This window comes from Melanostigma gelatinosum, assembly GCF_949748355.1.
Source record: "Melanostigma gelatinosum genome assembly, chromosome: 9".
Classification (NCBI taxonomy): domain Eukaryota; kingdom Metazoa; phylum Chordata; class Actinopteri; order Perciformes; family Zoarcidae; genus Melanostigma; species Melanostigma gelatinosum.
Window position 1 is genome coordinate 4,289,195 of NC_136642.1, and position 14,548 is coordinate 4,303,742.

At 44.8% G+C, this 14,548-nt stretch overlaps 1 protein-coding gene across 1 annotated transcript; it reads left to right on the forward strand.

The window, feature by feature from the left end:
• The first annotated feature begins 1,081 nt into the window (after positions 1 to 1,081).
• Positions 1,082 to 9,919, forward strand: LOC306782821 (neurexophilin-1). The gene is made up of 2 exons (XM_079276290.1): positions 1,082 to 1,210; positions 8,312 to 9,919. The coding sequence occupies exons 1-2, from the start codon at positions 1,130 to 1,132 to the stop codon at positions 9,101 to 9,103; spliced, it is 873 nt and encodes a 290-aa protein (XP_079132416.1). The 5' UTR covers positions 1,082 to 1,129; the 3' UTR covers positions 9,104 to 9,919.
• The last annotated feature ends 4,629 nt before the right edge of the window (positions 9,920 to 14,548 follow it).

Below are 14,548 nucleotides of genomic sequence, written 5' to 3' on the forward strand. Positions count from 1 at the left end.
CAGCAGCGCAGACGGTGCTGATCTAAGAGAACCGGAGAGCGGTAGAGACAGTGTTATCAGAGGTTAAAGGTTAAAAGATTACAATTAGGGATGATGAGAACTTCTGTTATTTAAGAGTCACAGACTTACATGTCAGTGTTAATGTATCAACAAGGTAAAGAGCTTTTAAATATTCAATAAAAGTCTGCAGCTAAGTGGTAACTGTATTTCACATTCTGCTTTTTTGGCAGTTGTGTTCAATTTTGTGTTAAATCGTTACCGTAAACATTTTTTAAATTTATACAAAAGTCCAAAATGTCAATTAGACATTATTTAATTATCATTATACTTCATTTTATTTATTTATTTAAAAATAATTAGTAGAAGTTAAGTTTAGTCATTTAGTTTTTGTGGCAAAAACCTGATAAACCTAATTAAAAAACATAAAGAATCACAGAATAAATTAGCTTTGTTATTTGGCTTAAAAACTTAAATAGCCTAATCTTAATGAGTCATCATTCATAACAAATGTTAGCAAAAGCTAAAACAAGTCCAGTTTTTAAACTCAAACTTATAAACTACATGTAGATGAAAGATCTGCGCTTTGTTGGGGGTCTGGTGAGAGAATGAGCCGTCACTGAACGCTTTCCCACCATGAGGTCATCACGACCGATGTCCACAGCGTCTCAAGAACAAACGCAGCAGACGGCCACTAGATGTCAGCCCCCGACGACGCCACAAGAAAAGTTGCCTCTCAAAAGTCAATAATATGAACCTCCTTCTCTGCTCCCCCCTTCCTCGCTCACTCTATTTGTCTCCCCATCCCTCCTCCTCCTCCTCCCTCCCTCCTCCCTCCTCCCTCCCTGCCTCCTCCTCCCTCCCTGCCTCTCTGAACCTCAAAGCGCACTATATAAAACATCCCTCCACACTGACACTCAGATGTACAAACACCTCGGTTCTCGCCGCCGTGCAACTCAAACCTCCCCAGAAGACACTTGAGGCGTTTTTTTAAACGGCAGACATCTGACCCCCTCCCCCCCCTTGAATCTCCCCTCTCCCGCCTCAGGACCGCCTCTCCTCACTCTTATATAGTTCAGCAAAGGGAGGTTTGTTTTGTGTTGCGTCTGAAGAAGATCAAGGACAGTTTGACATGAGGGGGGACGCTCCACCAGGAGGCATGGCGACCACATGTCTGTGGGCTGCCGCTCTGCTGCTGCCAGTCGTCTCTCTGGTGAGTTCAATGTCTCTTTGCTTTCAAATGTAACGCAAAATGTAATTTAGTTGATTTCAGACTAATTTTAATTGTGTGATGGGAGATTAAAGGCTTGCCATTCAAATGTTTTCCTTACATTTTCGCCCTATAATGATAAATCTCACCTCCACAAACCAGATGTTGAAGCGCTCCATGCATCGACTCGTTAATATCGTCACAAATTAACTAAATGTCAGTGTGAACGTGAGCTTTCCAAACCTGCATCTTGACAAATCCACCCGCACACAAAAAGATCCCGCTGGATGTTCCCCCCCCCCCCCCTTACAGACACACTTCAACAGGAATGGATTTGACAGTACGGCGGAGAACAGCCCGAGTCCATTCTGACAAACACACCAGAATGCTGCGAGACAGTTTGTGACAACCCAATTCCTCTAATCCTGGCAAAGACAGTAACCCCTCACCCACCGATGAATCTGTCAACAAAGCAATCAAAGCAGCGCAGGAGCGACTCCTCCCTCCAACCAAAAAAATCCCATCAACTTAATCCTCACAAACTCGACTGGCCTTAAAAAGCTCCCGTAGTGTTATCTGTGTTTAATTTGCATAGTGATGGAAAGAAGTCAATTACTATTAATTATTCTCTCCAACTTAATACCCATTGTCGAATTGAATTCACCGTCTTGAAAACCATAAACTCAATTTCACAGCTGACTAAGCGCACTAATCATTTCCTCGGCCCACTTTCTTCTTTTTTTACTTCACGAAAGCCTTCCTGCTTCAAAAGAACACGGATTCCTCCATTCCAGGAGCAATAACATTAACGAACATGGATTCCCTTATCGTCTCGATATAAAGACAAACATCAATCATCACGTGTGTGAGTTTACATCGACGGCAGCATCCTGGTAGTGCGAGCTGATCGCATAGCATCACTTGATGGGAGTGTGTGTGTTTTTTTCCCCAGACTCGGCTTCCAAATTGCTTCGCTATGCTTTAATGGGATGATCATAATTGTTTCGTACTCGGTGCATCCTAAGCTTTCGCCTGCAGCTCCTTCAACAGATTGACAGACCCATGGGAACCTCACAAACTTATTTTGGCCGCCTTTGAACCAAGTCGTGTGTGAAATAATATGATTATGCATTTTTCCTCTGGGTAAGTTGAAAAACTGGTGGCTAGTCTCTCTCCCCCTCTCTCCCCCCTACCCCCTCCTCCTCCTCCTCCGTCTTCAAACTGCCCCTGCTCTAATATCCTGCAGTCGGACCGCGTTTAGTATTTATCCTCCTCAGAAGTCACGGTAATAATTGTGCCCCGGCCTCTCAAAGCGCCGCTGCGGTGATGGGACCTCGGCTCCAGCCACGAGCTGCCTGTGATGTCTCGACACACGTTGTGATTTGTCATCATCTCTGACCCTCCTCAGGTAACACTTTGATATCAGTGGGAGAGCGTCGCCCTAAACTCTTAGTTGATCCATCAGCTCGATCACGGGGGGACCTCACGAGGCGAGACGAGCTAAATTCACTAGAAACGACTACGACGACAATCGCATCCCAAGTGCACGGAATCGACACGCCGGGGACTCGTTCAACTACCGCCCTGTCTGGAGGAACATCTCTTCTAAACATCTCATGAACCAATATATCTACTTGTTCTTCTTGAGCTGGAGCATTGTGGCAGACGTACGTCTGAAGGTCCTGAATTAGAGAATATGCTGTTTGCTGTGAGGTGGAGCGAGATATTAAAGGTGAACGTCTCATCCCCGAAAGGTCACAGCAGGTTTGATCCCAGCCTCGTGTCCTTGAGCTGAACCTCTCACCCCCGAATAGCTCCTCACGCGTTAAGCCTCTCTGGATAACACCATCACTTTAATACAGAACATAAATCCCAGAAAACTTTGGCAGCGTGGGTTTCACGCACACATTAGAGGGACGACGACTATTAATATCTGAACGTTGCAATTGCCGTGCAATCAGGATTGCAGAGTGGCAGCTCCAAATCCAGCTCTCGGCCCGGTTCTCTTTTTAGACCAGAAGTGTCGCACTCACAAATCCTCCCCGCGCCGCAGCGTCCAGGTAAATGAAAACTGACACACACTTTCATTCTTCCTCGCCAGGTTTTTGTGTGTACGGCCCACCGCAGAGTCATCTGGCTCCTCCGATGGTTCTATTAAAGGTGGAATTTGTTGGCCGCTCGAGGGATGGTGGTGGTGGGGGGGGGGGGGGGGGGGCCCATAGAATATCCTCCGAGCTCCCGAGGGAAGCCGGGGTTGTTTATCTTCCCGTTTCAAAGAGTGGACGCCTGCGCCTTATCACAGCCTCGGCGAGAGCAGAGAGCGCTTAGGTTCGTGCTAACATGCCTCCACGCTGTGTGTGTTATCTGGCTGAGGGATTCGGCCTCATACACCGAACCAGGGGAACAATATTAACAGACAGTTAAATGTTTTTTTTGGGGGGGGGGGGGGGGGGGTGGACCTGTATATAACAAACTGCAGGTTGAAGAAGTTGGAATAACTGTGAGCCATGAAATGAAAGCCTCTAAATATGATTGGGAGATATGTTTGAATGTGTTTTGAATGGGACGCTATATTTTATATATATTGCAAATTGAATTTATTTTTTTCCCTCTGCTGCATTTGGCCGATAGGACTTTCTGTAAGTTGGTGTGTTGTCTGTATGAAAGAGAAACTCCACAGATTCTTAAGCCTGCGTATTGAAAGGCGTTTAGCAGGTAGGCGGAGGGATAAAGATGCTTTTGTTTGAATTTTGGGAAATACAGGAACTAAAGCGATACTACGGACAAATAGAACCTGGTCATCACGGCCTCTGATGCTTTGATTTTAACATTTATTTAGTCTTTCTCATGAGTCCCCTGTATGTATGGAACTGTAAGTAGAACACTAAACCTCCAGAGTAAATACAACAAACGTCTTTAACACACCTGAGAAAAAGTATTTCTCCTTAACATTAAGTCTGAGCATTAAAATGATCAAAGTGGAAGTTCAGGGAAAAGAAACAGCGTAAGAGTCAAAGACTGAACTAATCTGCTCCATCGGGGCTGTGTGTGTGTGTGTGTGTGTGTGTGTGCGTGCGTGCGTGCGTGCGTGCGTCTTTGGCTTTTTGCAACATGAGCCAACAGCTGACATTTTCCAACATGGCTCTTCTCACTGTAATCCTGTTAGCAGAGCTCAAACAAACACAAACCACAGCTTTGCAAGAAAATTGTGTTTGTATGTAACAACAACAACAACACCGTAAAGTTTATTTCCACATCACTTATCAAACTCAGTGGCTTTTATCTTCTACATTCCACACATTGTGTCCTTGTGGAGTATCAGACAGTCCCATCAAAGAGACTAGATCGACTGTTAATCATGCCGATCACCTGAGCGACGGTGAGATAACTTCTTCATTAGAGCTGCAACTACACTGATCTCATTTATTATCCAGTCGAGACAATGATTGCTGTGATTTCTGAAAGATATTTAAGTCGCTACCACGAAGAGAAGCAGCATCCCTCACGCTGCAAAGATTCATCTCCGCCTGATCCATTAATTGACTAATTGTTTCAGCGATACATCACGTCTGATGAAGCGCTCATTGAGAGGGAAGCATCACTGTCTTAATTAAACTTAATCAAAGTGTGTGATTTACAACGTGTTGTAAATGAGTGAAAAACATTCAGAACCACTGGTTCGGTAGCGGCCGACCTGACGGTTAAAAGGCCGTTAATTGGATCGTAATTGAGAAATTCAGATTTTCCTCTGATCTTTCCTTTTTGTTTCATGTGAAATATTTGAATGTTTTATCTTTTTCTGGACACTAAAACATGTTGAAATGAAACAATCTGAGAATCTTTGGTTGAACTGCTCTCACTTCAAACACACACAACCTGTGACAAACGGTCAAAAGACGGTATTACGTCGTTTCAACCGCAAACCAAACAGCACGGGGAACGCTGCATTAATGACGACTGAAATAAAGAAAAAATATATAGATAGACAGTTAAATAAATCGAAGTGCAAAATATATAGTTTGACATTACAAAAGTAAACATTGTTGACAAACCATCTGTGAAACCCATCACAGTGTGACCGCTGGCCTTTACGCTGCCATGTTTGTTTCTCCTCTCTCGCTCTCTCGCTCTCTCTAGAGGTAAATCTTGGCCCTCTGAGTGTTGTGCTCTGGATATAAACCTTGCTTTCGTCAGGTCTGCCTCTGATCTGCCTCATCTCCCCGGGCTGGATTACAGGTTGGACTCTAATCCGTGAAGGGGTCTCTGTGAATGTGCCTCTGAGCGCTCTAATCCAGAGACTGTCAGGTGCTTGAGATGAAAGCTAATTGCATGTCACAGTTTGGGGACCATACAGAGCGACTTCCCCCCACAACAACAAGGACTTGGGTCTGATGACGACCGGGCACGCACTTCAGATAATCTCAGAAGAAAATCCAGAGACATCTTCTCTCACAAGAGGATTCAAAACATGAAGACTGTATTTAGTATCCACGCTCACAGCAGTTTCCCTGGATCTGGTTTCAGGACTCCGTTGAGACTGAAACCTCGTCACTGAGAAGCGTCAGTAATTACCGCACTGTGAAAATGATTCCTTCATTTTGATCATTAGAGACTTCAGTATCTATCTCAGAATAGAATAAAAATTCGTGGAAATGAATTTTGGGGCTTACAGTTTGGATTCGGGGTCAAAGATCATTTAGACGATTACTGCAAATAATGTAAAAATTGATCGTTTCAACTCGCAAGGGATCAAGTGTTAGAAATCCATTGAAACAAAATCTGTTGTGTTTGCAAAGAAGGTCACGAGGTTCTTGACATACGTTTGACCTGCAACACACAAAGTGTCGAAACATCCGAGGTTATGTTGATGTTAAAGGTACCGTTTGTGTCTTTTTTATGATTAAGGAGGTCTAAGGGATATATTAATATAGTAAAAGTATCAAAACGAGTAATCCATGAAGAAATACACACAACCCGTATTCAGCATTTTAAAACCAGCCGTTAGGATTTACGTTCACAACTACGCAGCAAATAGACCGTCTCTCAGGTTTAAACCCGTCAAAGTGTTAAAACGGAGCGAGAATGAATACAGGTACAGTCAGACAGACAGTATGAGACATGAAAACCAGCATGTCTCCTTTAAATCAGCTGCTTGTATTTATGTAAAAATACATTATTTTGCACCATTATCACTTTTATAATTAACATAAAAAACTGAAACAAGCTGAAACCTGAAATATTGTTAAAGCCAAGAATAAAGACCGGTGGTGTAATGTCATAATCGACTTCACAGCTGCTCGGCTGATAGTCTACACGATACTAATTCACTGAACTTCTCCATCCTAAGGAGCTATGCGTGACTGTAATGGTGCAGATAAATCCTGAACAGGAAGCCTCCCTCATCCTCACGCTCACTTTATCGTTTTACAATACATCACCAGTGAGGCCAACGTGACAGACTTTTGTTTCCAGCAATGGAAGACAAAGGGAGGTGTTCATTAATACGGTTCGACTGCCCCACTGCGCAAAGAAACTGCAGGAAATGCACATTTCTCTTCAGCTCGTCACGACAGCCGTCCTGCAGCTTTCTGTTATGAAACCAGCGTGCTGCAAAGATCTCCAAACGCTTTCTGGGTTTTGAAAGGCTTCTTTAAAATGGCTCAGGTTACGTTGGTCCTCTCGGAGAGAGGCGAGCGATGCTACAGCTACTGAGCCAAAGTCTCCACTAACGCCACTAACGCCTGATCCACATCAGGTCATTTATCATCGAGGCCTCTTCAAAAACAACCGGGGGCCGTCTTTTCAAAACTCCTCCACTCTGAAGCCGAGTGCACAAAATGAACGCACACGTCAGAGGACGATCACAACTCCTGCAAACCGCTCACTGTGCGAGAGCTCCTCGCACTCTCTGGCCTACAGTACAATGTCATCCAGCGAACCTTCTGCATGAGAGAAGACCTTATTTTCAGAGTATCGATCGCGGGGCGAAGGTACAAAATGTAAAGGCGTCGCGCAGACAGATCTGCTGTCACGTTCCTCGGCCGGGGTTTGGACATCACTGTCACGGGGCCTCGGGGGGGGGGGGGGGGATCTTCGCCCTCTCATCTGTGTGATTGTTAGAGGAGAGACACGGAACGAATCATCAATCATCCATTCGGGCCACATTCAGCAGGTAATAGTCTGCTGTTGGATCATGTCTGGACCCAAGGAGCGCTTCATTCATCTGGACGCATGGCAGGAATGCCCTTAAATCTTGATTAGGACAAACCGGCACAAGACGTTTCGCACACTGCGAGAGTCGGTTACGGCGTGAACGCCGTTGGTTCGAGGTGCTGAGATGCTCGTGGATGGATAAAGCTTGTTGGTGTTCTCTAACAGCTGAAATAGGAGATCGTGTTTGCTAGGTAGCGGGATTTACCAAACGTGTCCACAGATTTCAACCACAAAGCGCTCAGCATGCCTGCGTCTACCCAACGCCAATGCCAGACGAATCAGACAATTCTGCAAAGCCCCGGATTACGTCAGGTTAAGGAAAGATTGTGGTTCCAGCAAGTTAACACCAACACACCAACAGTAATTGTTGGACTGCAACCAGACGCATCTCCGATCTATCGCATGAAAGTCAGACACGCGACATCCACCACTCAGTGTCCATATACGTGTGTGTTCTGGCTCGCTGAATGAACCAATTTGGTGAACGGTGTGAAGTTAACGTGATTCCAAAGGATACTGGTCTGGTCTGGTCCGCCGAGGCTGCAAAACCTTCTCATGTTATTGGAGGTTTAAATGGTTTTGTAAGAGACATTCCAACTTGGTTTTAATCACAGAAAATGCTTTCGGCATTCCTCACCAGTTCCTGTCACATTTGCTGCTGATACGAAGCTCTGATATACAGACAGAATCTGATACGAAGCTCTGATATACAGACAGAATCTGATACGAAGCTCTGATATACAGACAGAATCTGCATACTCCTCATGTCTGCCACTTTGTAATTCGATGCAGTTCCAGAGTTAATTCTCAGGCTTTCTGCAGCCTTGTCCGAGTTAGGAGCTCTTTTGAGTTGAAATGTTTAAGTAATGGTGATTGTGTTTTTTCTTTCAGGTTACCAGCGCTGATTCACAGAGTCCAGGAAATTCAGACTTGAGAGAGAGCTCAAAATCCAAAGTGAAGACGCACTGGACTGAAAGCAGCAAGGCTGTCTCCATCAGCCGCCTGCTGCCCCAGACCCTCTACGGCAAAGAGAACTTCACCTCTGTGGATCTGAACTACGACGAGGCCGACGCCTTCTCCAAACAGGAGCAGTGGAACTGGCTCTACAACGCCTCGAACCCCCGCGACCCTCGATCCAGGACAAAGAGGAGGCCCATCGTCAAGACCGGCAAGTTCAAGAAGATGTTCGGTTGGGGCGACTTCCATTCCAACATCAAGACGGTGAAGCTCAACCTCCTCATCACTGGCAAAATCGTGGATCACGGTAACGGGACATTCAGCGTCTACTTCCGCCACAACTCGACCGGTCAGGGCAACGTATCCGTGGGACTCGTTCCGCCAACTAAAGCTGTGGAGTTCCAGGTCCAGCATCAGCAATACCACCACCACCACCAGCAGCAGCAGCAGCAGACGGCTCTGGAGACCAAGGACAACAAGCTGTTCAACTGCAGGGTGGAGTACGAGAAGGTGGAGAAGGGCACCAGGAACTCGCTGTGTGCCCACGACCCCTCGCAGAGCTGCTCGCAGGAGCAGACCCAGAGCCACGTGTCCTGGCTGTGCTCCAAGCCCTTTAAAGTCATCTGCATCTTCATCACCTTCTACAGCACCGACTACAAGCTGGTGCAGAAGGTGTGTCCAGACTACAACTACCACAGTGACACCCCGTACCTGCCCACGGGCTGATCATACGACGAGACGAGGACAACAACAAAAAGAAAACAAACAAAAAGAAGAAAAAAAGAGAGAGAGAGACCGGCTGTCGGTCCTGAACGATGTCAGATTATTTGGATGAAAACGGATTCAAGACACTTGAGACGTTGACAGGCATTATTCCAGCAAACATATGACGCAAGACTGATATTGCTTCAATGAACAGACCCACCCGAGGTCATTGTGGGAGCATTTAGGGAAGCATTTATAGGCTTGCAATACTCATTATATGCATAGCACCTTACATGGAAAGGAATTTCTCAAGCCAACCGTAAAAATATGCTGATTGTATTTATGTAAATATTGTGGGTTCCACACAAAGACCAGAAAACAATTTTATTAATGTTTCCTCCTGCTAATTTAGTTGTTTATGTTGACAGTGTATTTCCGCCTCAATCGTGCTTCCTGTCGTTTCCAATCACTTGCTGGTAATCATTGCAAACACGTAAATGTCAACGCAAATAAGAAGAACCTGTCGGTATGCATTAGAGGGCATAATGGAAAAAGCCAATATATTTTGAGTGGTGTTGTTTTCTGCGGTGTGATTGTTCGAGTGACTGTACCTCTCTGATATTGTTGTTGGAATCTCGTCCACGTCCGTGCATGAACCGAATGTGGTAAACAACTGAATAACGTCCATCTATATTTTCATGTTATTGCAGCTGTCAGAAATAATCTTCACCATTTTCAATTCTGTGATATCTGTTAGCGGTTTTAAGGCACCAATGGAGGGCTCCAATCAGATCAAACATGCAAGTAAATGTGGCAATAAATAAAATAAAACTTGCAGAAATCACACAAGACAACAGAGGTACAGACGACCATTTTCTTCACTGCTACTAAAAGATTAAAAACACAACTGCGCTCCTGTTTCCTCAGTTCCGGCATCTCCGTTTCAGACTTGCTTGACGTTGCTCTTATTTTTGTGACAAGTCCAGCACAATCAATTTCAGCCTGTTCATCAGCAACATGACAAGCAGCCAGTAGTGAGAGGCGTCAGAGCCACAGTGACCCCCCAGGATCCAGAAATAACTCAGAGAAAAAGCAAAAACAAGGTCAAAAGTGTTTCAAAGTGTTTAAAAAATAGATCTCCGCACAAGCAGAAGACGTGAAAGTTCATCGAACAAAAGGCTGAAACAGAAGTGTGTTAAAATGTGCTTCCTTGCTCCAGAGGAGACATACATCAACCAGCAGGTGCTCATCACACATTCTACCGATCACACCTCTGCTTATCGAAGACAAAAAAATAATTCAGGATGAGACCAACACACTGGCTGTTAATGATATTGGATGTTCCAATTGGCTATTAAACCTTCATTACATAAATTGGGAGCCAGTGGCTCAACGTGAAGCATTTAGAGGAAATGAACACGGTGTGAGTGGGAGCTCTGCAGAGTCAACGCCACAGAAAGAATGAATTAAAATGCCGATGGAAACCTGGTTAAAAAAAAAGCACAAATGTGCACCTCGGGGCCCAATCACTGCCGTCTATTTAAATTCAGTGCTCTTCCACAGTGCACGCCGCGGTGCACGCAACACAGCAAGTGCTAATGGCAGCCTGGACCACATCCAACATGCCAACGCGGGGTGTGCTTTCTGACAAGGCGGGCCGAAGAATGGGGGTCTGCCTGTGGGACGAGCGAGCATAAAGAGGAATTTATGACGTGGAGGAACAAGGCTGGCAGAGATCACTGCGAGCACCTGACTCGTAAATTGAGAGCATGTTTCTGTCACCGAGTCGAAGGAATGACTAATGTCGCCGATTGCCGTTTGGGCCAGTTCTTTCATCTCAATAAAGTGACTTTGATACCTCTCCACCGTTACCCAAATGTGCCAAGGACAGTTTGTTCCGCTTCAAAGAATTAAAGCAGCACTTTGCCGAGACAATGCAGCCTCATTATGCACAGAATCTTACACGTGTAAACAGTCTGGCACTAAAGTGTTCCGGGCGCGAGAGCTTCCGAGAGACGGATCTGCTCCCTCACGATGTCGTCTGAGGGCGAACGCAAGCGTCCTGCTGTACGTCGTGCAGCGCTTAAGCTCAATGAATAACGTACAGATGTATTCAACGTAAAGCTGCACTCGTTAATATGTCAACAACGGATCAAACGTCTAACGTGGAAGGTGTGACGATTCCCAAAGGTGACCGTCTCGTGAGCGTTTTAACACCTTTCAGCTCATTGTTTTGATTTGTCGTTGTTTTTGATTCACTCTGCTGAATGTGTAAATACGGAACTTAGTCACATCTTTATGAGGTGATCATTTGTAAGAGTTAACAGCTTGTTGTCCTGCAAGGTGCCAAACAATCCAATGAATGCAGGTTTCACAGTTTTGTGCGTTTCATATCTACAAGTAATTGCAGATTCTGTATTTAATAACATTGCTGATTTAAAATAATATTTAGCCTTCTGGTAATATTAATAACTTAGATTTAGTTGTCGAGTCTGGTATTAGTCCCTTTATTAACACATCTGTCAATCACGTGAGTGACTGCAGGTTCTAATTTCATGTCCCGTCTTCATGCGCGAGGTCTAATCTTTTGTTAACTTTTAGATCACGACCTGTTCCTTCAATACAACCGAGTGAAGTGATCAAACAGAGCTGGATGTCGAAAGCAGACGTATGTAATTAAAAACGCAGAAATTAAACTCCAACCGACTTCAAATATCTAATAACCTCAATCCAGCATGTCTCTCTTGGAGAGTAATTTAAAGTGGGAGAGGTTGGATTCATCTCGCTCTGTTTCTTAAATGATGTTATTCTCAAAGCACCAGTTTACCCGGCAACAAGAAAAAAACATGTCCGTCCAACAAGCTCCATGCGAACGAATGAAACCGACAGCATCACAATCCGGCAGCGTGCGGACGTCCAAGTTATCTTCGGGTCCAGATCTTCTGCCTCGGTTCAGTCGTCCTGGGCCGGAGCCGCTCATGCCCGCCGTCCATCCCCCGAGCTCGCCCACAACCCCTGATTAATGTGGTCTGGGCGGGAGCTGTCAGAGAGAATCATGGGATTTCTCCTTCAGAGTCCCAATGACACCCAGCAGCTGCAGGAGTAAACAGATGACTAACCACTGGCCTTTTGGCAGCCTGTGGAGATTCACACGGGAGGGAGGGCTGCCAACGTTGCTTTGACATTTAGGTGGATTAGAAAGTTCTCGGGTTCTGCTCTCGTGGTGTCAGAGGTGGTTGGCATTGTAATTATTTGCATCTTGGTTTTCATCGGCTTGAGCCCCCCCCCCCCCCTCCTCCTCCTCCTCCTCCAGTGAAGATGTAGAACTCTGTTTTGTTCAAACGAAGCGTGTTAAACATCCTCACCAGCCTCATTTATAAGCAAATCACATTTTGTTTGCGACGTTACAAAAAAGGACATAAGAGGCATCTTACTTTAAAAAATACAAAAAAAAACAAGCAATTGTCATTTCAGATCGTGTCCTGCCGAAGAATTCATTTCAGACCTGGGGCTGAATCTGTCCTGGGGCACAGTTCTGTATGAGGTATTGACATATTAAAGGATCTATCAGACAATGGCTGGTGTGTGTGTTTTTATTTTTTATATTTTTAAACCAAAAAAATAAATGACTCTCTTCAAAACACTATTTCTCCTCCGGAAATGAAAACTCACTCATTGTGAATGTCTCATATCAGGTAAAAAGTGGAGAGAATTAATTAACCTTTGTCATTTTAATTGCTTCAGTGACATCTGTCCTTTGGTGCCGGAGCTCTCCTAAACAGACTGTGGGCTTGTCAATTACTTTCCCAGAGAATAGATTAAAACGCCACAGAGGATAGAGTCATTTCATGAGTCAGACTTAATGCCCCCCAGACACAACCAGGCACCAACACTTCAACCCGAAATGTGCAGGAAAACGAGCAGAACTATTAAGCCCACATGAATCGAATGAATTGTGCAACATGAAATTAAGTTCACGTTCTGTTTAATTCTGTCTTACATTACATTTGTCGGCACATCTTCCTCTGGAAGGGTTCGATCACTGGGAATATTTTAAGGCTTTCAATGACGGGTCTCACGGACTGAAATGCGGGGCACCTGTGTGGAGCAGCTAATTGCTTTAATGGATGTTAGAATAGTTAACGCTGTCAATTCTTACCACACTGGATAACGCTGACAGCAGAGAGCGTCTCCGTCTCCTCATTTCGCAGTTCGCACATCCATGATTCAACGCGACTGAGCTCATCATCAATCTGAAGGAAATTAGGCCGCTTTCAAATATCTGTCAGCTGGATGTCTCGGCTGCTTCCAGCAAGAAATGCACAAATCTCCCGTCTTCACCACATTATGAGACAAGAGTCGTTCTCACATTCCATCAGGCGGCTAAAACCTTTTCTTTTCTTTTTTAAATAAAAGGGCTGTGAGGCCTTTGACACATGTCTCATGGACGCTGTTATCTAATTACATGAGTTGAGCGGAAGATTCTCAGATTGTAGGTAGAACTGTAAGAGACGGTACAGAATGCAACGCGTTGAGACACAGCGTCTCGTTGCACACAAAGGATCCTCAGTGGGTCACTATAGCACCGACACAATACTGATTGTTTACGTTCTAAACATACATCGGCTTAAGCACAGCGTCAACTGACCCAGTGAGTTTCAATGCATATAATTATATTATGATATTTGTCAATGCATTTAAGTTGTGGGGAAATCAATGAAATGTTTCAGTTGTTGATACGGCTGCAACATCCCACAACAAGTATTTTTATTTTATTGGCAATTCATCTGTTGATTGTTCAGTAGCTCAGTTGTTGTGAGAGCTTCATCACACCAGACACACGAGTATTGATGTCAAAGATGCGTTTGCCTTTCAAAACGGCGTGCGATATAAGAGGATTACATGGCTGATGAATACGGCCCATTCCTAGCCTCTGATTTATCACCTCTCTTCTTTCCCCCTCTTGCTGTCAGAAATCCTCATCCCCATCCATAACAGACTGCCACACAACACAAAGCGCGGCTCTTCTTCTACCTGAATACCTCAGATTTAATTTCAGTTAAGAAGAAGAAAAGTCTGAACGTATCTGTGCGTGTGTGTGCGTGTATATATGTGTGTGTGTGTGTGTGTGTGCTTGCGCTGATGCTAAACTTGACAATTAGGCTCCGTTTACAGGCAGCTGCACCGCAGAGAAAAAGAGCAACTGGTTGAAAATCTATTTTTGTGAAACAGCAGCAGAGAGAGGCGATGAGTTCTGCATGCCACCTCGTCAAAAACATCACTGAAGCGTAGAAGCGGGTGATGCTATTTATAGATCGACATTTTCTTTGCATCAGTGTTAATTGTAAGCGCCCACACACAAAAAGCGGTCCGACATGACGAGTGGACCATTTGTTCCATGTCACAGTCTAAATCTATAGCACAGTTTCCCTTCAACGTCCTGCCTCTGAAACAGGACGGCAGGTG